The sequence below is a fragment of the Panulirus ornatus genome, chromosome 20 (genome assembly GCF_036320965.1).
Source record: "Panulirus ornatus isolate Po-2019 chromosome 20, ASM3632096v1, whole genome shotgun sequence".
In the NCBI taxonomy this organism is placed as follows: domain Eukaryota; kingdom Metazoa; phylum Arthropoda; class Malacostraca; order Decapoda; family Palinuridae; genus Panulirus; species Panulirus ornatus.
The window spans coordinates 78,290,072-78,315,389 of NC_092243.1; the positions used below are offsets into that span (position 1 = coordinate 78,290,072).

The 25,318-nt window shown below is 42.1% G+C and overlaps 1 protein-coding gene across 2 annotated transcripts in view; it reads right to left on the reverse strand.

Annotated features, from left to right (window-relative positions):
* The window catches only part of defl (Integrator complex subunit 7), a 180,755-nt gene that overhangs the window by 109,693 nt on the left and 45,744 nt on the right, over positions 1-25,318 (reverse strand). Inside the window, exons 8-10 of one of the 2 annotated variants that reach the window (XM_071675335.1) lie at positions 16,050-16,149; positions 15,724-15,853; positions 15,444-15,537 (exon numbers count right to left, since the gene is read on the reverse strand). In XM_071675335.1, coding sequence (XP_071531436.1) covers positions 15,444-15,537; positions 15,724-15,853; positions 16,050-16,149 — 324 coding nt within the window. Of the gene's footprint in view, positions 1-15,443; positions 15,538-15,702; positions 15,854-16,049; positions 16,150-25,318 lie in introns of both variants that reach the window. The other variant, XM_071675334.1, reaches the window with a different exon arrangement.

Below are 25,318 nucleotides of genomic sequence, written 5' to 3' on the forward strand. Positions count from 1 at the left end.
GCATTTACCTCCCTAACAACCCCATCAATCAACAAATTAAACAACCATGGAGACATCACACACCCCTGCCGCAAACCTACATTCACTGAGAACCAATCACTTTCCTCTCTTCCTACACGTACACATGCCTTACATCCTCGATAAAAACTTTTCACTGCTTCTAACAACTTTCCTCCCACACCATATATTCTTAATACCTTCCACAGAGCATCTCTATCAACTCTATCATATGCCTTCTCCAGATCCATAAATGCTACATACAAATCCATTTGCTTTTCTAAGTATTTCTCACATACATTCTTCAAAGCAAACACCTGATCCACACATCCTCTACCACTTCTGAAACCACACTGCTCTTCCCCAATCTGATGCTCTGTACATGCCTTCACCCTCTCAATTAATACCCTCCCATATAATTTACCAGGAATACTCAACAAACTTATACCTCTGTAATTTGAGCACTCACTCTTATCCCCTTTGCCTTTGTACAATGGCACTATGCAAGCATTCTGCCAATCCTCAGGCACCTCACCATGAATCATACATACATTAAATAACCTTACCAACCAGTCAACAATACAGTCACCCCCTTTTTCAATAAATTCCACTGCAATACCATCCAAACCTGCTGCCTTGCCAGCTTTCATCTTCCGCAAAGCTTTTACTACCTCTTCTCTGTTTACCAAATCATTTTCCCTAACCCTCTCACTTTGCACACCACCTCGACCAAAACACCCTATATCTGCCACTCTATCATCAAACACATTCAACAAACCTTCAAAATACTCACTCCATCTCCTTCTCACATCCCCACTACTTGTTATCCTCCATCTCCTTCTCACATCACCACTACTTGTTATCACCTCCCCATTAGCCCCCTTCACTGAAGTTCCCATTTGCTCCCTTGTCTTACGCACTTTATTTACCTCCTTCCAAAACATCTTTTTATTCTCCCTAAAATTTAATGATGCTCTCTCACCCAAACTCTCATTTGACCTCTTTTTCACTTCCTGCACCTTTCTCTTGACCTCCTGCCTCTTTCTTTTATACATCTCCCACTCATTTGCATTTTTTCCCTGCAAAAGTCGTCCAAATGCCTCTCTCTTCTCTTTCACTAATACATATGTACATAATATGTACATGTACAAATTTTAACTTTCTAAAAGGGGAAACAGAAAAAGGAGTCACGCGGAGAGTGCTCATCCTCCTCGAAGGCTCAGACTGGGGTGTCTAAATGTGTGTGGATGTAACAAAGATGAGTGAGTGAGCTTGGGAAGGAGACTTGTGCGAGGAAGTACCAGGAGAGACTGAGTACAGAATGGAAATAGGTAAGAACAAAGGATGTAAGGGGAGTGGGAGAGGAATGGGAATGTATTTAGGAAAGCAGTGATGCTTGTGCAAACAATGCTAGTGGCATGAGAAGCGTGGGAGGCGGGCAGATTAGAAAGGGTAGTAAGTGGTGGGATGGAGAAGTAAGAGTATTAGTGAAAAAGGAGAGAGAGGCATTTGGACGATTTTTGCAGGGAAATAATGCAAATGAGTGGGAGATGTATAAAAGAAAGAGGCAGGAGGTCAAGAGAAAGGTGCAGGAAGTGAAAAAGAGGTCAAATGAGAGTTTGGGTGAGAGAGCATCATTAAATTTTAGGGAGAATAAAAAGATGTTTTGGAAGGAGGTAAATAAAGTGCGTAAGACAAGGGAACAAATGGGAACTTCAGTTAAGGAGGCTAATGTGGAGGTGATAACAAGTAGTGGTGATGTGAGAAGGAGATGGAATGAGTATTTTGAAGGTTTGTTGAAAGTGTTTGTTGATAGAGTGTCAGATATAGGGTATTTTGGTTGAGGTGGTATGAGGTGGTATAAGGTGGATGAGAGGGTTAGGGAAAATGATTTGATAAACAGAGAAAAGGTAGTACAAGCTTTGCGGAAGACGAAAGCTGGCAAGGCAGTGGGTTTGGATGGTATTGCAGTGGAATTTATTAAAAAAAGGGTATGGTTGTATTGTTGACTGGTTGGTAAGATTATTTAATGTATGTAGTGCCATTGTACAAAGGCAAAGGGTTAAAAGTGAGTGCTCAAATTACAGAGGTATAAGTTTGTTGAGTATTCCTGGGTAATTATATGGGAGGGTATTGATTGAGAGGGTGAAGGCATGTGCACAGCATCAGATCGGGGAAGAGCAGTGTGGTCTCAGAAGTGGTAAAGGATGTGTGGATCAGGTGTTTACTTTGAAGAATGTATGTGAGAAATACTCAGAAAAGCTAATGGATTTGTATGTAGCATTCATGGATCTGGAGAAGGCATATGACAGAGTTGATAGAGATGCTATGTGGAAGGTATTAAGAATATATGGTGTGGGAGGCAAGTTGTTAGAAGCTGTGAAAAGTTTTATCGAGGATGTAAGGCATATGTACGTGTAGGAAGAGAGGAAAGTGATTGGTTCTCAGTGAATGTTGGTTTGTGGCAGGGGTGCGTGATGTCTCCATGGTTGTTTAATTTGTTTATGGATGGGGTTGTTAGGGAGGTGAATGCAAAAGTTTTGGAAAGGGGGGCAAGTATGCAGTTTGTTGTGGATGAGAGAGCTTGGGAAGTGAGTCAGTTGTTGTTGACTGATGATACAGTGCTGGTGGCTGATTCAGGTGAGAAACTGCAGAAGTTGGTGACTGAGTTCAGTAAAGTGTGTGAAAGAAGAAAGCTGAGAGTAAATGTGAATAAGAGCAAGGTAATTAGGTACAGTAGGGTTGAGGGACAAGTCAACTGGGAGGTAAATTTGAATGGAGAAAAACTGGAGGAAGTGTTTTAGACATCTGGAAGTGGATTTGGCAGCGGATGGAACCATGGAAGCAGAAGTGAATGATAGGATGGGGGAGGGGGCGAAAGTTCTGGGAGCGCTGAAGAATGTGTGGAAGTCGAGATGTTATCTTGGAAAGCAAAAATGGGTATGTTTGAAGGAATAGTGGTTCCAACAATGATATATGGTTGTGAGGTATGGGCTATAGATAGAGTTGTGGGGAGGAGGGTGGATGTGCTGGAAATGAGATGTCTGAGGACAATATGTGGTGTGAGGTGGTTTGATCGAGTAAGTAATGTAAGGGTAAGAGATGTGTGTGGTAATAAAAAGTGTGGTTGAGAGAGCAGAAGGGGGTGTTTTGAAATGGTTTGGTCACATGGAGAGAATGAGTGAGGAAAGATTGACAAAGAGGATATATGCGTCAGAGGTGGAGGGAACGAGGAGAAGTGGGAGACCAAATTGGAGGTGGAAAGATGAAGTGAAAAAGATTTTGAGTGATCGGGGCCTGAACGTGCAGGAGGGCGAAAGGCGTGCAAGGAATAGAGTGAAATGGAATGATGTGGTATACCGGGGTCGACGTGCTGTCAATGGATTGAACCAGGGCATGTGAAGCGTCTGGGGTAAACCATGGAAAGTGTTGTGGGGCCTGGATTTGGAAAGGGAGCTGTGGTTTCAGTGCATTATACATGACAGCTAGAGACTGAGAGTGAACGAATGTGGCCTTTGTTGTCTTTTCCTAGTGCTACCTCGTGCACATGTGGGGGGAAGGGGTTGTCATTTCATGTGTGGCCGGGTGGCAACAGGAATGAATAAGGGCTGACAGTATGAATTATGTACATGTGCATATATGTATACATCTGTGTGCATATATATATGTATACGTTGAGATGTATAGGTATGTATATGTGCGTGTATGGGTGTTTATGCATATACATGTGTATGTGGGGGGGTTGGGCCATTCCTTGTCTGTTTCCTTGCGCTACCTCGCTGACACGGGAGACAGCAACTAAGTATAATAAAAAATATAATAAATAAGGACTTAGTTATCGAATGTGATTACTGAGGCTATATTCAAGAATCAAATGCTTCTCAGCTCCCTTAGCAGAAAGCCTGTTCCTATTTCCATCATATATCAGACCGGCACCACTGAAGAGTCATTTGCTGGCAACACTTAATGGAGGGCAGGCCAAGAACGTTCAGGGTAACCAAAACAGAACAGGATACATTTCTTTATGCATTTTCTACTATGTCAAAGGATTTTCAGCTGACTCTGCTGTGAAAGCTGGTTATCAATTTCATCATTACTGCTTGATGAAATGACTGCATTAAGCATTGAAGCAAAATCTTTGCTTGAAGATGATTGAGAAACTTGAGAAGCACCTGAAAGTTTGTTTTTGTTTGATTTCTTCTTGTGCACTCGACTAAAGTTCTTCGGACAAACAGGTAATGCTATTCTTCACTCTGTAACACACTGGACTGAAAAACATTTTTACCTTATATCTTGGGTCCAAAAGTGTGGCCACAGCATACATGTCATTACTTTCTAGTGAATCATACCTCTTCAATAATCCTTCCATTATTTTTCTCTCAAGCTCTTTATGCAAGGGCTTTCATTGGTGAATGACTTGACCACCATTTTGAGTGTGGTTACAAGAGGCATTACTTCAGATATCAATGAAGAGGTGCTGCTGATTTTCTTGGTAACATCCTAATATGGTTGGAGAACAGTGATGTAGTTTGTCAGAAGGGACTCATCTTCAGCAGAAGTGACATGATTTAAGAGTTTTCTCTCGGATACAAGCAAAGTAACTCCATAAGTTCTTTCATTCTAATTATCTTCTGCAAAGTGTTGTTCCATCAAGTGGAAACATTGTACAACACTGACAATTGAGGAGCATTTATCTTAAGTTGAATTTTCTTTAATTCTTCTTGTGCCATGGTTGAGTGATTGAAATGAGTGGCTATAGACCTGCATTTAGAGAGGAGATCCGTAAGTGATTTTTGTGAAGGTATGCCGTGCTTGACTGTGAGATGCAGGTGATGGGAAGTACAGTTTGTGTTGTTGACGACATAAAGAAATAGTGCTTTTTAATACTAACACCAGCATTCCTCATGACACAGTAAACACTGTCTGAGGAAATGCTCCATTTTTCAAGCATCGAGCTGAATACTTCACTCAAATATTCTCAAGTGTAGCATTCAGAGAGTAGCTGTACATATAAAATGGAATTTTGACGCTTAAACTCGTTGTTAATGCAATGACTTATCAATGAGAAAAGAGAAACACCAGATTCAGTATCTGACCACTCATCAGTTGTAAATATTAATTTGGTAGACTCTCTTAATGTTTTGATAGAATCAGAAACCTTATTTTCAACAAGATCATACCATCACACATATGGTTTCTGTAGTACTTGCGATGTCTCAGTGGATATAGTGGCATTGCCTCTTGCATTAAACGTACGAAACCGATGTCTTCTACATGTGAAAAGGGCAAATCATCCATGACTATCATCTCGACAATGCAATAATCTATACCATGTGTTTTTGGGTTTTTAGAATCCCATACTTTTTCTCAAAGCAGCTCTCTAAAGTCTGCTGTTTTACTCTCACCAACAGCATCAATGTTTTTCTCTTCTTGCTTTCCTTGTTCTCGTCCTCTTTCTTTAGCATAACTTTATAAGCTTCTGGATGTTCACTACTCAGATGACTTCTGAGATCAGATGTTGTTCTTCCTTTTCTAGAATAGCTTTGCGTACACAGTTTACACTTTGCAACACCTTTGGACACATTTCTAAAATACTGCTACACCTTACTTGAGAAGGCATATGATAGAGTTGATAGAGATGCTCTGTGGAAGGTATTAAGAATATATGGTGTGGGAATTAAGCTGTTAAAAGCGGTGAAAAGTTTTTATCGAGGATGTAAGGCATGTGTGCATTTAGGAAGAGAGGAAAGTGATTGGTTCTCAGTGAATGTTGGTTTGTGGCAGGGGTGTGTGATGTCTCCATGGTTGTGTAATTTGTTTATGGATGGGGTTGTTAGAGAGGTGAATGCAAGAGTTTTGGAAAGAGGGGCAAGCATGCAGTCTGTTGTGGATGAGAGAGCTTAGGAGGTGAGTCAGTTGTTCTTTGCTGATGATACAGCGCTGGTGGCTGATCCGGGTGAGAAACTGCAGCAGTTGGTGACTACTGAGTTTAATATAGTGTGTGAAAGAAGAAAGGTGAGAGTAAATGTGAATAAAAGCAAAGTTATTAGGTACAGTAGGGTTGAGGGACAAGTCAATTGGGAGGTAAGTTTGAATGGAGAAAAACTGGAGGAAGTGAAGTGTTTTAGATATCTGGAAGTGGATTTGGCAGCAGATGGAACCATGGAAGCGAAAGTGAATCATAGGGTGGGGGAGGGGGCAAAAGTTCTGAGAGCATTGAAAAATGTGTGGAAGGTGAGAACGTTACCTTGGAAAGCAAAAATGGGTATGTTTGAAGGGATAGTGGTTCCAACAATGTCATATGGTTGCAAGGAATGGGCTATAGATAGAGTTGTGCAGAGGAGGGTGGAGGTGCTGGAAATGAGATGTTTGAGGACAATATGTGATGTCAGGTGGTTTGATCGAGTAAGTAATGAAAGGGTAAGAGAGATGTGTGGTAATAAAAAGAGTGTGGTTGAGAGGGCAGAAGAGGGTGTTTTGAAATGGTTTGGTCGCATGGCAAGAATGAGTGAGAAAAGATTGACAAAGAGGATATATGTGTAAGAGGTAGAGGGAACGAGAAGTGGCAGACCAAATTGCAGGTGGAAAGATGGAGTGAAAAAGATTCTGAGTGATCGGGGCCTGAACATGCAGGAAGGTAAAAGGTGTGCAAGGAATAGAATGAATTGGAATGATGTGGTATACCAGGGTCGACGTACTGTCAATAGATTGAACCCGGGCATGTGAAGCGTCTTGGGTAAACCACGGAAAGTTTTGTGGGGCCTGGATGTGGAAAGGGAGCTTTGGTTTCGGTGCATTAATCATGACAGCTAGAGACTTAGTGTGAACGAATGTGGCCTTTGTTGTCTTTTCCTAGCACTACCTCGCGCACATGTGGGGGGAGGGGGTTGCCATTTCATGTGTGGTGGGGTGGCGATGGGAATGAACAAGGGCAGACAGTATGAATTATGTACATGCGTATATATGTATATGTCTGTGTGTATATATATATATATATATGTATATGTTGAGATTTATAGGTATGTATACATGCATGTGTGGACGTGTATTTATAAACATGTGTATGTGGGTGGGTTGAGCCATTCTTTTGTCTGTTGTCTTGCGCTACTTCGCTAAAGCGTGAGATAGCAGCAAAGTATAATAAATAAATAAAATACCTTACTTGATGACAACGTAATGCTACCGTTGCTAACTTCCTCTGTAACTGCATCAAACTATCAACAACCAAGAGAGTGCGAGACACAGCAACACCAGACACACACATGTGCGCAACATGCTTCTCACAGGCTCAGTGCAGTCACAGGTAACTCAGTCACTGAACTCACTGAAGTAGTGGAGGTGTCCCGAGTATATCAGATGGGTCCTGACCAAACTGCAAATGGATCTAGAACAGATCACATCAGACTCTCTCTCTCTCTCTCTCTCTCTCTCTCTCTCTCTCTCTCTCTCTCTCTCTCTCTCTCACAATCTTGAGATTTTGAGTGTTTTTTCTGGATGTGTGCTAAAAATCTGGATATTACTCACTTTTTAATGAAAAACTCTGAAAGCCTATAATTAGACAAAAAATCTGGAGAAACCCAGACATCTGGGAATCTGGCAACAATGCTGAGAGGAACATGATGTTGGATGCAGCCCCATAGCTAGCTTGGCACAACTGCTGGATTGGCAAAACTAGCCTAGAATACTTGTTCAACTAAAGCTTTTAACTTATTTGATTTTCTATAAACATTATAAAGTTTTTTTTTTTTTTTATACTTTGTCGCTGTCTCCCGCGTTTGCGAGGTAGCGCAAGGAAACAGACGAAAGAAATGGCCCAACCCCCCCCATACACATGTATATACATACGTCCACACACGCAAATATACATACCTACACAGCTTTCCATGGTTTACCCCAGACGCTTCACATGCCCTGATTCAATCCACTGACAGCACGTCAACCCCGGTATACCACATCGCTCCAATTCACTCTATTCCTTGCCCTCCTTTCACCCTCCTGCATGTTCAGGCCCCGATCACACAAAATCTTTTTCACTCCATCTTTCCACCTCCAATTTGGTCTCCCTCTTCTCCTTGTTCCCTCCACCTCCGACACATATATCCTCTTGGTCAATCTTTCCTCACTCATTCTCTCCATGTGCCCAAACCACTTCAAAACACCCTCTTCTGCTCTCTCAACCACGCTCTTTTTATTTCCACACATCTCTCTTACCCTTACGTTACTCACTCGATCAAACCACCTCACACCACACATTGTCCTCAAACATCTCATTTCCAGCACCTCCATCCTCCTGCGCACAACTCTATCCATAGCCCACGCCTCGCAACCATACAACATTGTTGGAACCACTATTCCTTTAAACATACCCATTTTTGCTTTCCGAGATAATGTTCTCGACTTCCACACATTCTTCAAGGCCCCCAGAATTTTCGCCCCCTCCCCCACCCTATGATCCACTTCCGCTTCCATGGTTCCATCCGCTGCCAGATCCACTCCCAGATATCTAAAACACTTCACTTCCTCCAGTTTTTCTCCATTCAAACTCACCTCCCAATTGACTTGACCCTCAACCCTACTGTACCTAATAACCTTGCTCTTATTCACATTTACTCTTAACTTTCTTCTTTCACACACTTTACCAAACTCAGTCACCAGCTTCTGCAGTTTCTCACATGAATCAGCCACCAGCGCTGTATCATCAGCGAACAACAACTGACTCACTTCCCAAGCTCTCTCATCCCCAACAGACTTCATACTTGCCCCTCTTTCCAAAACTCTTGCATTTACCTCCCTAACAACCCCATCCATAAACAAATTAAACATCCATGGAGACATCACACACCCCTGCCGCAAACCTACATTCACTGAGAACCAATCACTTTCCTCTCTTCCTACACGTACACATGCCTTACATCCTCGATAAAAACTTTTCACTGCTTCTAACAACTTTCCTCCCACACCATATATTCTTAATACCTTCCACAGAGCATCTCTATCAACTCTATCATATGCCTTCTCCAGATCCATAAATGCTACATACAAATCCATTTGCTTTTCTAAGTATTTCTCACATACATTCTTCAAAGCAAACACCTGATCCACACATCCTCTACCACTTCTGAAACCACACTGCTCTTCCCCAATCTGATGCTCTGTACATGCCCTCACCCTCTCAATCAATACCCTCCCATATAATTTACCAGGAATACTCAACAAACTTATACCTCTGTAATTTGAGCACTCACTCTTATCCCCTTTGCCTTTGTACAATGGCACTATGCACGCATTCCGCCAATCCTCAGGCACCTCACCATGAGTCATACATACATTAAATAACCTTACCAACCAGTCAACAATACAGTCACCCCCTTTTTTAATAAATTCCACTGCAATACCATCCAAACCTGCTGCCTTGCCAGCTTTCATCTTCCGCAAAGCTTTCACTACCTCTTCTCTGTTTACCAAATCATTTTCCCTAACCCTCTCACTTTGCACACCACCTCGACCAAAACACCCTATATCTGCCACTCTATCATCAAACACATTCAACAAACCTTCAAAATACTCACTCCATCTCCTTCTCACATCACCACTACTTGTTATCACCTCCCCATTTGCGCCCTTCACTGAAGTTCCCATTTGCTCCCTTGTCTTACGCACTTTATTTACCTCCTTCCAGAACATCTTTTCATTCTCCCTAAAATTTAATGATACTCTCTCACCCCAACTCTCATTTGCCCTTTTTTTCACCTCTTGCACCTTTCTCTTGACCTCCTGTCTCTTTTTTTTATACATCTCCCACTCAATTGCATTAATATATGCAAATACTCACATCACAGCATGTGAATGCAAATACAAATGCAAATATCACAAGATATGTGAATATTTGCAAATGCAAATATTTTGACCATCACTAGTATGGATGCAAGGCACAGACTTATAGATGAGAAACACAGAAAGGGATCAAGGTGTTGGAAATGAAATCTTATCTTTTTTTATTTATTTTGCTTTGTCGCTGTCTCCCGCGTTAGTGAGGTAGCGCAAGGAAACAGACGAAAGAGTGGCCCAACCCACCCACATACACATGTATATACATACACGTCCACACACGCAAATATACATACCTATACATCTCAATGTACACATATATATACACACACAGACATATACATATATACACATGTACATAATTCATACTGTCTGCCTATATTTATTCCCATCGCCACCTCGCCACACATGGAATAACAACCCCCTCCCCCTCATGTGTGCGAGGTAGCGCCAGGAAAAGACATCAAAGGCCACATTCGTTCACACTCAGTCTCTAGCTGTCATGTAATAATGCACCAAAACCACAGCTCCCTTTCCACATCCAGGCCCCACACAACTTTCCATGGTTTACCCCAGACGCTTCACATGCCCTGCTTCAATCCATTGACAGCACATCGACCCCGGTATACCACATCGTTCCAATTCACTCTATTCCTTGCATGCCTTTCACCCTCCTGCATGTTCAGGCCCCGATCACTCAAAATCTTTTTCACTCCATCTTTCCACCTCCAATTTGGTCTCCCACTTCTCCTCGTTCCCTCCACCTCCGACACATATATCCTCTTGGTCAATCTTTCCTCATTCATTCTCTCCATGTGACCAAACAATTTCAAAATGCCCTCTTCTGCTCTCTCAACCACACTCCTTTTATTTCCACACATCTCTCTTACCCTCACATTACTTACTCGATCAAACCACCTCACACCACACATTGTCCTCAAACATCTCATTTCAAGCACATCCACCCTCCTGCGCACAGCTCTATCCATAGCCCACGCCTCGCAACCATACAGCATTGTTGGAACCACTATTCCTTCAAACATACCCATTTTTGCTTTCCGAGATAATGTTCTCGATTTCCAAACATTCTTCAAGGCTCCCAGAATTTTCGCCCCCTCCCCCACCCTATCATTCACTTCCGCTTCCATGGTTCCATCCGCTGCCAGATCCACTCCCAGATATCTAAAACACTTTATCTTCCTCCAATTTTTCTCCATTCAAACTTACCTCCCAATTGACTTGACCCTCAACCCTACTGTACCTAATAACCTTACTCTTATTCACATTTACTCCTAACTTTCTTCTTTCACACACTTTACCAAACTCAGTCACCAGCTTCTGCAGTTTCTCACATGAATCAGCCACCAGCACTGTATCATCATCGAACAACAACTGACTCACTTCCCAAGCTCTATCATCCACAACAGACTGCATACTTGCCCCTCTTTCCAAAACTCTTGCATTCACCTCCCTAACAACCCCATCCATAAACAAATTAAACAACCATGGAGACATCACACACCCCTGCCGCAAACCTACATTCACTGAGAACCAATCACTTTCCTCTCTTCCTACACGTACACATGCCTTACAACCTCGATAAAAACTTTTCACTGCTTCTAACAACTTGCCTCCCACACCATATATTCTTAATACCTTCCACAGAGCATCTCTATCAACTCTATCATATGCCTTCTCCAGATCCATAAATGCTATATACAAATCCATTTGTTTTTCTAAGTATTTCCCACATACATTCTTCAAATCAAACACCTTATCCACACATCCTCTACCACTTCTGAAACCACACTGCTCTTCCCTAATCTGATGCTTTGTACATGCCTTCACCCTCTCAATCAATACCCTCCCAAATAATTTACCAGGAATACTCAACAAACTTATACCTCTGAAATTTGAGCACTCAACTCTTATCCCCTTTGCCTTTGTACAATGGCACTATCCAAGAATTCCACCAATCCTCAGGCACCTCACCATGAGTCATACATACATTAAATACCCTTACCAACCAGTCAATAATACAGTCACCCCCTTTTTTAATAAATTCCACTGCAATACCCTCCAAACCTGCTGCCTTGCCGGCTTTCATTTTCCGCAAAGCTTTTACTACCTCTTCTCTGTTTACCAAATCATTTTCCCTAACCCTCTCACTTTGCACACCACCTCGACCAAAACACCCTATATCTGCCACTCTATCATCAAACACATTCAACAAACCTTCAAAATACTCACTCCATCTCCTTCTCACATCACCACTACTTGTTATCACCCCATTTGCCCCTTCACTGAAGTTCCCATTTGCTCCTTTGTCTTACGCACTTTATTTACCTCCTTCCAAAACATCTTTTTATTCTCCCTAAAATTTAATGATACTCTCTCACCCCAACTCTCATTTGCCCTCTTTTTCACCTCTTGCACCTTTTTCTTGACCTCCTGCCTCTTTCTTTTATGCATCTCCCACTCATTTGCATTTTTTCCCTGTAAAAATCATCCAAATGCCTCTCTCTTCTCTTTCACTAATAATCTTACTTCTTCAACCCACCACTCACCACCCTTTCTAATCAACCCATCTCCCACGCTTCTCGTGCCAAAAGCATCTTTTGCGCAAGCCATCACTGCTTCCCTAAATACATCCCATTCCTCCCCCACTCCCCTTATCTCCTTTGTTCTCACCTCTTTCCATTATGCACCCAGTCTCTCCTAGTACTTCCACACACAAGTCTCCTTCCCAAGCTCACTTACTCTCACCACTCTCTTCACCCCAACATTCTCTCTCCTTTTCTGAGAACCCCTACAAATCTTCACCTTCACCTCCACAAGAGGGGCAAGTATGAAGTCTGTTGGGGATGAGAGAGCTTGGGAAGTGAGTCAGTTGTTGTTCGCTGATGATACAGCGCTGGTGGCTGATTCATGTGAGAAACTGCAGAAGCTGGTGACTGAGTTTGGTAAAGTGTGTGGAAGAAGAAAGTTAAGAGTAAATGTGAATAAGAGCAAGGTTATTAGGTACAGTAGGGATGAGGGTCAAGTCAATTGGGAGGTGAGTTTGAATGGAGAAAAACTGGAGGAAGTGAAGTGTTTTAGATATCTGGGAGTGGATCTGGCAGTGGATGGAACCATGGAAGCGGAAGTGGATCATAGGGTGGGGGAGGGGGCGAAAATTCTGGGGGCCTTGAAAAATGTGTGGAAGTCGAGAACATTATCTCAGAAAGCAAAAATGGGTATGTTTGAAGGAATAGTGGTTCCAACAATGTTGTATGGTTGCGAGGCGTGGGCTATGGATAGAGTTGTGCGCAGGAGGATGGAGGTGCTGGAAATGAGATGTTTGAGGACAATGTGTGGTGTGAGGTGGTTTGATCGAGTAAGTAACGTAAGGGTAAGAGAGATGTGTGGAAATAAAAAGAGCGTGGTTGAGAGAGCAGAAGAGGGTGTTTTGAAGTGGTTTGGGCACATGGAGAGGATGAGTGAGGAAAGATTGACCAAGAGGATATATGTGTCGGAGGTGGAGGGAACAAGGAGAAGAGGGAGACCAAATTGGAGGTGGAAAGATGGAGTGAAAAAGATTTTGTGTGATCGGGGCCTGAACATGCAGGAGGGTGAAAGGAGGGCAAGGAATAGAGTGAATTGGAGCGATGTGGTATACCGGGGTTGACGTGCTGTCAGTGGATTGAATCAAGGCATGTGAAGCGTCTGGGGTAAACCATGGAAAGCTGTGTAGGTATGTATATTTGCGTGTGTGGACGTATGTATATACATGTGTATGGGGGGGGGTTGGGCCATTTCTTTCGTCTGTTTCCTTGCGCTACCTCGCAAACGCGGGAGACAGCGACAAAGTATAATAAATATACATAAATATCCCTCCAGTTGCACCTCTCAGCACATTAACATCCAAAAGTCTCTCTTTCGCACGCCTATCAATTAACACGCAATTCAATAATGCTCTCTGGCCATCTCTCCTACTTACATACGTATACTTATGCATATCTCGCTTTTTAAACCAGGTATTCCCAATCACCAGTCCTTTTTCAGCACATAAATCTAAAAGCTCTTCACCATTTCCATTTACAACACTGAACACCCCATGTATACCAATTATTCCCTCAACTGCCACATTACTCACCTTTGCATTCAAATCACCCATCACTATAACCCAATCTTGTGCATCAAAACCACTAACACACATATTCAGCTGCTCCCAAAACACTTGCCTCTCATGATCTTTCTTCTCATGCCCAGGTGCATATGCACCAATAATCACCCATCTCTCTCCATCAGCTTTCAGTTTTACCCATATCAATCTAGAATTTACTTTCTTACACTCTATCACATACTCCCACAACTCCTGTTTCAGGAGTAGTGCTACTCCTTCCCTTGCTCTTGTCCTCTCACTAACCCCTGACTTTACTCACAAGACATTCCCAAATCACTCTTCCCCTTTACCCTTGAGCTTCGTTTCACTCAGAGCCAAAACATCCAGGTTCCTTTCCTCAAACATAATACCTATCTCTCCTTTTTTCTCATCTTGGTTACATCCACACACATTTAGACACCCCAATCTGAGCCTTCGAGGAGGATGAACACTCCCTGCATGACTCCTTCTGTTTCTCCTTTTAGAAAGTCAAAATAGAAGGAGGTGAGGGAATCTGGCCCCCCGCTCCCGTCCCCTTTAGTCGCCTTCTACGACACGTGAGGAATGCGTGGGAAGTATTCTTTCTCCCCTATCCCTGGGGATAGGGGATGAAATCTATGAGGACTATATGTAGTGTATGGAGGGTTGATCTTGTAAGTAATAACAGAGTAAGAGAGGTGTGTGATAGTAAGAAGAGTACAGTTGAGAAAGCTGAAAATGTGCTGAAAGGGTTTGAACATGGAGAGAATGAATGGGGAGAGGTTGACAAAGAGGACTGATGTGTCAGAAGCAGAAGGAAAAGGAGGAGGAAGAGACCAAGCTAATGATGAAAGGATGAAGTTAATCAAATTTTGAGTGCTTGCAGCTTGAATATAAAGAAGGGTGATAGGCAAGCACAGGATAGATAGAACTGGAGTGATATGGTATACAGGGGGCAACATACTGTCACTGAAATGAACCAGAGAATATGTAGCAGCTGGAGGAACAAAAGGAAGGTCTGTTGGGACTATTTCTGGATAGCAGGCTATGATTTCAGTGAAGTACTCATGACAGCTAGAGAATGGATGAGAGCCAATGAGACCTTTTCTGTGTCTGTTCCTAGTAATAACATGGGAAACTGCGAACAAGTATGAAAGAAAAAAAAAGATTAATTTTCTTTCCCCATTTCCTCATCTTGCACTCATATCAGCCAAAGCACCATGCAATACTTGTTGTCGGTAGCTGTGTGTCTTAAAGACTACTCATGAATAGCTTTAAAATAAAATTTCAGTGTTTTTTAGAACATACATAAGTTTCAAAATGGGATGCCTTTAAAGCTTATACATTCAAATTTGGTGGTAGCTAATATCTTTCCCAAAACAAAAGCTAAAATCTCATTTCATAGATTTATGTGCAAGAATGATTAATATTATATAAAAACTTAATCAATACCTCTTTCTAATGATAAGGAAATCACATTCATATACTGACTCACCTGAAAGCATGTTGTCTGCTAAAGTGTCTGTGAGAGTGCTAGCTAAGTCACTCATGATGCTGGGTTTTGTGCGAGCTAGCAGTACAGCACACACCTTAAAAGGGCAAAAACAGATACATGAGACCTTAAAATACATCAGCAAACCCATCAGCATTAATATGAAAATGGATTAAATCACAAGTAACAGTAAGTTTTGGACTTGCTGCAAACTGATTAACTCAGCCTTATAATCCTTCAACTAATAAGTTACCATACAAACCAAACAAGTACGAAGACCAACAGGAATGGTCTCCTCAGGGCTTGGGCCAGAAGTATCATCAAGAGGGGAGGCACTGACAACACTCTGCAGAAGACTAAGAGCAGCACAGTGAGCTTCCTCACAGACAAGGCTTGTCTTTTGCTCTTCATACCTTGAAACAGAACTTCGTATTTACAAGCCATAATAATAACAATAGTATTTACAAGCCATAATAATAACAATAGTATTTACAAGCCATAATAATAACAATAATACAAGTGTTGCATATGAAACAACACAGTGACATACAATTTACAAGAAATTTCAAATATAATACACAAAAAATAATAACCCAAACTGCTACTCACATATAGATAGCTATGTTGGTAAACAGTTGAATAGCTCTGCAAGCTACTCGAATATTACTATCATACACACATTCTCGGCACAAGTCTACAAGGGCACATTCTGAAAAAATATTACATGAGTACCATTATGTAGAGACATATTCATGAAAACTTACTTAGATAACGTCTCAACTAACTTTACACACAGACGCACACACACACAAACATATTATATATTCGTTTATTATACTCTGTCGCTGTCACCTGCATTAGTGAGGTAGCATAAGGAAACAGACGAACGAATGGCCCAACCCACCCACATATACATATATATACATACACATCCATACATGCACATATACATATCTAAACATTTCAACATATACATATGATAACAAGTAATGGTGATGTGAAAAAGAGATGGAGTGAGTATTTTGAAGGTTTCTTGAATGTGTTTGATGATAGAGTGGCAGATATAGGGTGTTTTGGTCGAGGTGGTGTGCACAGTGAGAGGGTTAGGGAAAATGATTTGGTAAACAGAGAAGAGGTAGTAAAAGCTTTGCGGAAGATGAAAGCCAGCAAGGCAGCAGGTTTGGATGGTATTGCAGTGGAATTTATTAAAAAAGGGGGTGACTGTATTATTGACTGGTTGGTAAGGTTATTTAATGTATGTATGACTCATGGTGAGGTGCCTGAGGATTGGCGGAATGCGTGCATAGTGCCATTGTACAAAGGCAAAGGGGATAAGAGTGAGTGCTCAAATTTCAGAGGTTGTTTAATTTGTTTATGGATGGGGTTGTTAGGGAGGTGAATGCAAGAGTTTTGGAAAGAGGGGCAAGTATGAAGTCTGTTGGGGATGAGAGAGCTTGGGAAGTGAGTCAGTTGTTGTTCGCTGATGATACAGCGCTGGTGGCTGATTCATGTGAGAAACTGCAGAAGCTGGTGACTGAGTTTGGTAAAGTGTGTGAAAGAAGAAAGTTAAGAGTAAATGTGAATAAGAGCAAGGTTATTAGGTACAGTAGGGTTGAGGGTCAAATCAACTGGGAGGTAAGTTTGAATGGAGAAAAACTGGAGGAAGTAAAGTGTTTTAGATATCTGGGACTGGATCTGGCAGCGGATGGAACCATGGAAGCAGAAGTGGATCATAGGGTGGGGGAGGGGGCAAAAATCCTGGGAGCCTTGAAGAATGTGTGGAAGTCGAGAACATTATCTCGGAAAGCAAAAATAGGTATGTTTGAAGGAATAGTGGTTCCAACAATGTTGTATGGTTGCAAGGCGTGGGCTATGGATAGAGTGGTGCGCAGGAGGATGGATGTGCTGGAAATGAGATGTTTGAGGACAATGTGTGGTGTGAGGTGGTTTGATCGAGTAAGTAACGTAAGGGTAAGAGAGATGTGTGGAAATAAAAAGAGCCTGGTTGAGAGAGCAGAGGAGGGTGTTTTGAAATGGTTTGGGTACATGGAGAGAATGAGTGAGGAGAGATTGACCAAGAGGATATATGTGTCGGAGGTGGAGGGAACGAGGAGAAGAGGGAGACCAAATTGGAGGTGGAAAGATGGAGTGAAAAAGATTTTGTGTGATCGGGGCCTGAACATGCAGGAGGGTGAAAGGAGGGCAAGGAATAGAGTGAATTGGAGCGATGTGGTATACCGGGGTTGACGTGCTGTCAGTGGATTGAATCAGGGCATGTGAAGCGTCTGGGGTAAACCATGGAAAGCTGTGTAGGTATGTATATTTGCGTGTGTGGACGTGTATGTATATACATGTGTATGGGGGTGGGTTGGGCCATTTCTTTCGTCTGTTTCCTTGCGCTACCTCGCAAACGCGGGAGACAGCGGCAAAAAAAAAAAAAAAAGTTTGTTGAGTATTCCTGGTAAATTATATGGGAGGGTATTGATTGAGAGGGTGAAGGCATGTACAGAGCATCAGATTGGGGAAGAGCAATGTGGTTTCAGAAGTGGTAGAGGATGTGTGGATCAGGTGTTTGCTTTGAAGAATGTATGTGAGAAATACTTAGAAAAGCAAATGGATCTGTATGTAGCATTTATGGATCTGGAGAAGGCATATGATAGAGTTGATAGAGATGTTCTGTGGAAGGTATTAAGAATATATGGTGTGGGAGGCAAGCTGTTAGAAGCAGTGAAAAGTTTTTATCGAGGTTGTAAGGCATGTGTACGTGTAGGAAGAGAGGAAAGTGATTGGTTCTCAGTGAATGTAGGTTTGCGGCAGGGGTGTGTGATGTCTCCATGGTTGTTTAATTCGTTTATGGATGGGGTTGTTAGGGAGGTGAATGCAAGAGTTTTGGAAAGAGGGGCAAGTATGAAGTCTGTTGTGGATGAGAGAGCTTGGGAAGTGAGTCAGTTGTTGTTTGCTGATGATACAGCACTGGTGGCTGATTCATGTGAGAAACTGCAGAAGCTGGTGACTGAGTTTGGTAAAGTGTGTGAAAGAAGAAAGTTAAGAGTAAATGTGAATAAGAGCAAGGTTATTAGGTACAGTAGGGTTGAGGGTCAAATCAACTGGGAGGTAAGTTTGAATGGAGAAAAACTGGAGGAAGTAAAGTGTTTTAGATATCTGGGACTGGATCTGGCAGCGGATGGAACCATGGAAGCAGAAGTGGATCATAGGGTGGGGGAGGGGGCAAAAATCCTGGGAGCCTTGAAGAATGTGTGGAAGTCGAGAACATTATCTCGGAAAGCAAAAATGGCTATGTTTGAAGGAATAGTGGTTCCAACAATTTTGTATGGTTGCGAGGCGTGGGCTATGGATAGAGTTGTGCGCAGGAGGGTGGATGTGCTGGAAATGAGATGTTTGAGGACAATGTGTGGTGTGAGGTGGTTTGATCGAGTAAGTAACGTAAGGGTAAGAGAGATGTGTGGAAATAAAAAGAGCGTGGTTGAGAGAGCAGAAGAGGGTGTTTTGAAATGGTTTGGGCACATGGAGAGAATGAGTGAGGAAAGATTGACCAAGAGGATATATGTGTCGGAGATGGAGGGAACGAGGAGAAGTGGGAGACCAAATTGGAGGTGGAAAGATGGAGTGAAAAAGATTTTGTGTGATCGGGGCCTGAACATGCAGGAGAGTGAAAGGAGGGCAAGGAATAGAGTGAATTGGATCGATGTGGTATACCGGGGTTGACGTGCTGTCAGTGGATTGAATCAGGGCATGTGAAGCGTCTGGGGTAAACCATGGAAAGCTGTGTAGGTATGTATATTTGCGTGTGTGGACATGTATGTATATACATGTGTATGGGGGTGGGTTGGGCCATTTCTTTTGTATGTTTCCTTGCGCTACCTCGCAAACGCGGGAGACAGCGAAAAAAAAAAAACATACACAGACATATACATTATACACATGTACATAATTCACACTTGCTGCCTTTATTCATTCCCATCGCCACCCCGCCACACATGAAATGACAACCCCCTCCCCCCACATGCGCGTGAGGTAGCACTGGGAAAAGACAACAAAGGCCACATTCATTCACACTCAGTCTCTAGCTGTCATGTATAATGAACCGAAACCACAGCTCCCTTTCCATATTCAGGCTCCCACAAAACTTTCCATGGTTTACCCCAGACGCTTCACATGCCCTGGTTCAATCCATTGATGGTATGTCCACCCCGGGATACCACATCGTTCCAATTCACTCTATTCCTTGCACGCCTTTCACCATCCTGCATGATCACTCAAAATCTTTTTCACTCCATCTTTCCACCTCCAATTTGGTCTCCCACTTCTCTTCGTTCCCTCCACCTCTGAGACATATATCCTCTTTGTCAATCTTTCCTCTCTCATTCTCTCCATGTGACCAAACCACTTCAAAACACCTTCTCCTCTCTCAACCACACTCTTTTTGTTACCAACCATCTCTCTTACCCTTTCATTACGTATATTTTACTATATCATACTTTGTCGCTGTCTCCTGCATTAGCGAGGTAGCGCAAAGGAAACAGATGAAAGAATGGCCCAACCCACCCACATACATATGTATATACATACACGTCCACACACGCACATATACATACCTATACATCTCAACGTATACATATATATACACACACAGACATATACATATATACACATGTACATAATTCAAACTGTCTGCACTTATTCATTCCCGTCGCCACCCCACCACACATGAAATGAAAAACCCCCTCCCCCCGTATGTGCGCGAATTAGCGCTAGGAAAAGACAACAAAGGCCACATTCATTCACACTCAGTCTCTAGCTGTCATGTATAATGCACCAAAACCACAGATCCTATTCATTACTTACTCGATCAAACTACCTCACACCACATATTGTCCTCAAACATCTCATTTCCAGCACATCCACCCTCCTCCGCACAACTCTATCTACAGCCCACGCCTCACAACCATATAACATTGTTGGAACCACTATTCCTTCAAACATATCCATTTTTGCTTTCCGAGATAATGTTCTCGCCTTCCACACATTTCTAAACACTCCCAAAACTTTCGCCCCCTCCCCCACCCTGTGACTCACTTCCGCTTCCATGGTTCCATAAGCTGCCAAATCCACTCCCAGATATCTAAAACACTTCATTTCCTCTAGTTTTTCTCCATTCAAACTTACCTCCCAATCGACTTGTCCCTAAACCCTACTGTACCTAATAACCTTGCTCTTATTCACATTTACTCTTAGCTTTCTTCTTTCACACAATTTACCAAACTCAGTCACCAGATTCTGCAGTTTCTCACTCGAATCAGCCACCAGCTTCTGCAGTGTCTCACTTGGATCAGCCATCAGTGCTGTATCATCAGCAAACAACAACTGACTCACTTCCCAAGCTCTATCATCCACAACAGACTTCATACTTACCCCTCTCTCCAAAACTCTTGCATTCACCTCCCTTACAACCCCATCCATAAACAAATTAAACAACCATGGAGACATCATGCACCCCTGCCGCAAACCAACATTCACTGAGAACCAATCACTTTCCTCTCTTCCTAGTCATACACATGCCTTACATCCTCGATATAAGCTTTTCACTGCTTCTCACACCTTGCCTCCCACACCATAAATTCTGAATACCTTCCACAGAGCATTTCTATCAACTGTATCATATGCCTGTTCCAGATCCATAAATGCTACATACAAATCCATTTGCTTTTCTAAGTATTTCTCACATACATTTTTCAAAGAAAACACCTGATCCACACATCCTCTACCACTTCTGAAACCATACTGCTCTTCCCCAATCTGATGCTCTGTACATGCCTTCACCCTCTCAATCAATACCCTCCCATATAATTTACCAGGAATACTCAACAAACTTATGCCTCTGTAATTTGAGCACTCACTTTTATCCCCTTTGCCTTTGTACAATGGCACTATGCAAGCATTCCGCCAATCCTCAGGCACCTCACCATGAGTCATACAAACATTAAATAACCTTACCAACCAGTCAATAATACAGTCACCCCCTTTTTTAATAAATTCCACTGCAATACCATCCAAACCTGCTGCCTTGCCGGCTTTCATCTTCTGCAAAGCTTTTACTACCTCTTCTCTGTTTACTAAATCATTCTCCCTAACCCTTTCACTTTGCACACCACCTCAACCAAAGCACCCTATATCTGCCACTCTATCATCAAACACATTCAATAAACCTTCAAAATACTCACTCCATCTTCTCACATCACCACTACTTGTTATCACCTCCTCATTAGCCCCCTTCACTGATATTCCCATTTGTTCCCTTGTCATACACACTATATTTACCTCCTTCCAAAACATCTTTTTATTCTCCCTAAAATTTAATGATACTTTCTCACCCCAACTCTCATTTGCCCTCTTTTTCACCTCTTGCACCTTTCTCTTGACCTCCTGCCTCTTTCATTTATACATCTCCTACTCATTTGCATTATTTCCCTGCAAAAATCGTCCAAATGCCTCTCTTTCCTCTTTCACTAATAATCTTACTTCTTCATCCCACCACTCACTACCCTTTCTAATCTGCCCACCTCCCATGCTTCTCATGCCACAAGCATCTTTTGCGCAAGCCATCACTGATTCCCTAGATACATCCCATTCCTCCCCCACTCCCCTTACTTCCATTGTTCTCACCTTTTTCCATTCTGTACTCAGTCTCTCCTGGTACTCCCTCACACAAGTCTCCTTCCCAAGCTCACTTACTCTCACCACCCTCTTCACCCCAACATTCACTCTTCTTTTCTGAAAACCCATACAAATCTTCACCTTAGCCTCCACAAGATAATGATCAGACATCCCTCCAGTTGCATCTCTCAGCACATTAACATCCAAAAGTCTCTCTCGCACACCTATCAATTAACACATAATCCAATAATGCTCTCTGGTCATCTCTCCTACTTACACACGTATACTTATGTATATCTCTCTTTTTAAACCAGGTATTCCCAATCACCAGTCCTTTTTCAGCACAGAAATCTACAAGCTCTTCACCATTCCCATTTACAGCACTGAACACCCCATGTACACCAATTATTCCCTCAACTGCCACATAACTCACCTTTGCATTCAAATCACCCATTACTATAACCCAGTCTCGTACATCAAAACTACTAACACACTCACTCAGCAGCTCCTAAGACACTTGCCTCTCATGATCTTTCTTCTCATGCCCAGGTGCATATGCACCAATAATCACCCATCTCTCTCCATCCACTTTTAGTTTTTCTCATATCAATCTACAGTTTACTTTTTTACACTCTATCACATACTCCCACCACTCCTGTTTCAGGAGTAGTGCTACTCCTTCCCTTGCTCTTGTCCTCTCACTAACCCCTGACTTAACTCCCATGACATTCCCAAACCACTCTTCCCCTTTACCCTTGAGCTTCGTTTCACTCAGAGCCAAAACATCCAAAGTTTCTTTCCTCAAACATACTTCCTATCTCTTGTCTTATATCCACACACATTTAGACACCCCAATCTGAGCCTAGGTTCTTCAAATGATCCTTCTATCATTCTTCCTTTTTTCTTACTACAGAAAAAGAAACAGAATCTCACGCCATTCAAATGAGCACATTTAACATAAGAATCGATGAAGTGGGTAACAAATAAACAATACCAATGCAAAATTGTAGAGAAATAGAGGTAAAAGGCAAAGAAAAGGAAAAAAGAAACATTAGGACATACAAGTGATGGATAAAATTACATATCTAAATAACATAAATATCATATGGGAAGAAAGTGTAAATTTGACTGGAGGCTACTGTCACAGACAACAAAGCCAGGCCGTAATTGAAATATAGAGAGGTTAATGAAAGGGAAAAAGAAGAGACAAGGAAAAGTATTTACGAATTTGGGAGGAAATCAAAAACCTTGTCTTTTAAAATTTGCCAGGTCACAGTTACTAAAAAAGACATGAGATAGGTAGAAAGTTCCAAAGCTTCAAAGTGTACAGAAAGAAATGGTTATCAAAATGGCCCACCCTTGAGCTGCCAACAGCCACACAGTAATCATGTGATGCAGCAGTTTACAGAGTATTGCACGGTCTAGCGAGTGACATGGACACATAACCAAACAGCTCTTGGAACTAAACCCAAAGAAATACCTATAGAAGAGGGAAAATGAACCAACATTATGGTGCAGAGCCTGTGGGATAATTTTTAAAGTTATAGTAGGAAAGTTTATGAGCCAAATTGCTTTCAGTTCAACTCTGCCAAGTAAGGATACATAGCTCGAACCACCTCAGATGTGAAAGCAGTACTCCAAACAAAAGCAGATCAATCCATTGCATAAATGGAGCAACTGTTCAGAGGAACAGAAATTCCAGCATCTAAACAAGACTCCCAGTTTCTTAGGGGGAGCCTTACCTATTTCTGCAATGTGTGATTTCCTAGACAGAGTGGATATAACAGTAATACCAAGTATATTCACTGATTCAAAGTGGAATTAAAAAAGTCAAAAGAGAGAGAGGAAAGCCACGAGGAATATTCAATAGAGAGGGGGTAGAAACTGAGGTCTTAAGAGGCATTACACTTAACCAATTCCATTTATTCCAATGAGATATCCTTTCTGAGTCTGACTTAATTGAAGAAGTTGTATCAAAAAGAGATGCAGATTGAGTGAGTGAAGAAGACGAACTGAAGGATGTGGGGGAATAGTGTTGAGTTGTCTGCATAAAACTACATTTGGTTATTTGTGAAAGAAAAAACTTGCTAAAAAGGAAAAAAATTGTAAGAGACAGGACAGATCTTTTGAGGGTCACCACTTTCGATGAAGAAAGGGAATGGGCTGATCTATGATAAATAACAAAGACAGATCAGCCAGAGGAAACTTAATGCGAGGGAGCAAAGTGAGGGAGGGAAGCCACAAGATGGGAGCTCAGAAATGAGACCCCAATGCCACACCCTGTCAAATGCTTTGGATATGTCAAGGGCAACTACACATGAACCCCCAAAATCTTTCAGGGATGATGACCAGACATAAGTAAGATAGGGAAGAATATCACCAGTGGATCTCGCCTTACAGAAGCCATACTAGTGATGAGAGAGAACAACGTGATTTTCAAGGTGTCTAAAGATATTAGAGTTCAGGAGGGATTCAAAGACTCTGGAAATGGTAGATGTCAAAGCAACAGGAAAATAGTTAGAGGGTTCAGAACAGTCACCCTCCTTAGGGATGGGATGTATCAGTGCATGCTTCCAAGGAAAAGGAAAAAATTTGGATTTTAACAGAAACAGAACAGACAAGCAAGCACAGGTGCAAATTCAGAGGCACTCTTTCAGTATATGGGGATGGATGACATCAGTACCATAAACCTTGCTTGTGTCAAGAGAATGAAGCACTTTTTGGACAGTCTAAAAAGAGATTACAGGGAGGGGCATGGCATTAGTAAGAGGAGTATCAGGGGGTGAAGGAATGTTAGAGTCATCCAAGGTGGAGTTAGAAGAGAAATAGGATAAAGGTGAGTGTTTAAACTACAGAGGGATAAGTTTCTTTATAAAACCTGGTAAGTTGTATGGGAAGGTACTGATGGAGAAGGGGAAGGCCTGTACAAAGCATCAGAATGGGGAGGAGCAGTGTGGTTTCAGAAGTGGCAGAGGACGTGTGGATCAGGTGTTTGCTTTATTGAATGTGTGAGAAATACTAAGAAAAACAGATGGATCTGTATGCGGCATTCATGGATCTGGAGAAGGAATATGATGAGGTTGATACAGATGCTTTGCAGAACATCTTAAGAATATACATCTTGGGAAGAAAGCTGCTAGAAGCAGTGAGAAGTTTTTATCTAGGGTGTAAGGCTTGTGTTCAAGTAAGGAGACAGGAGAGTG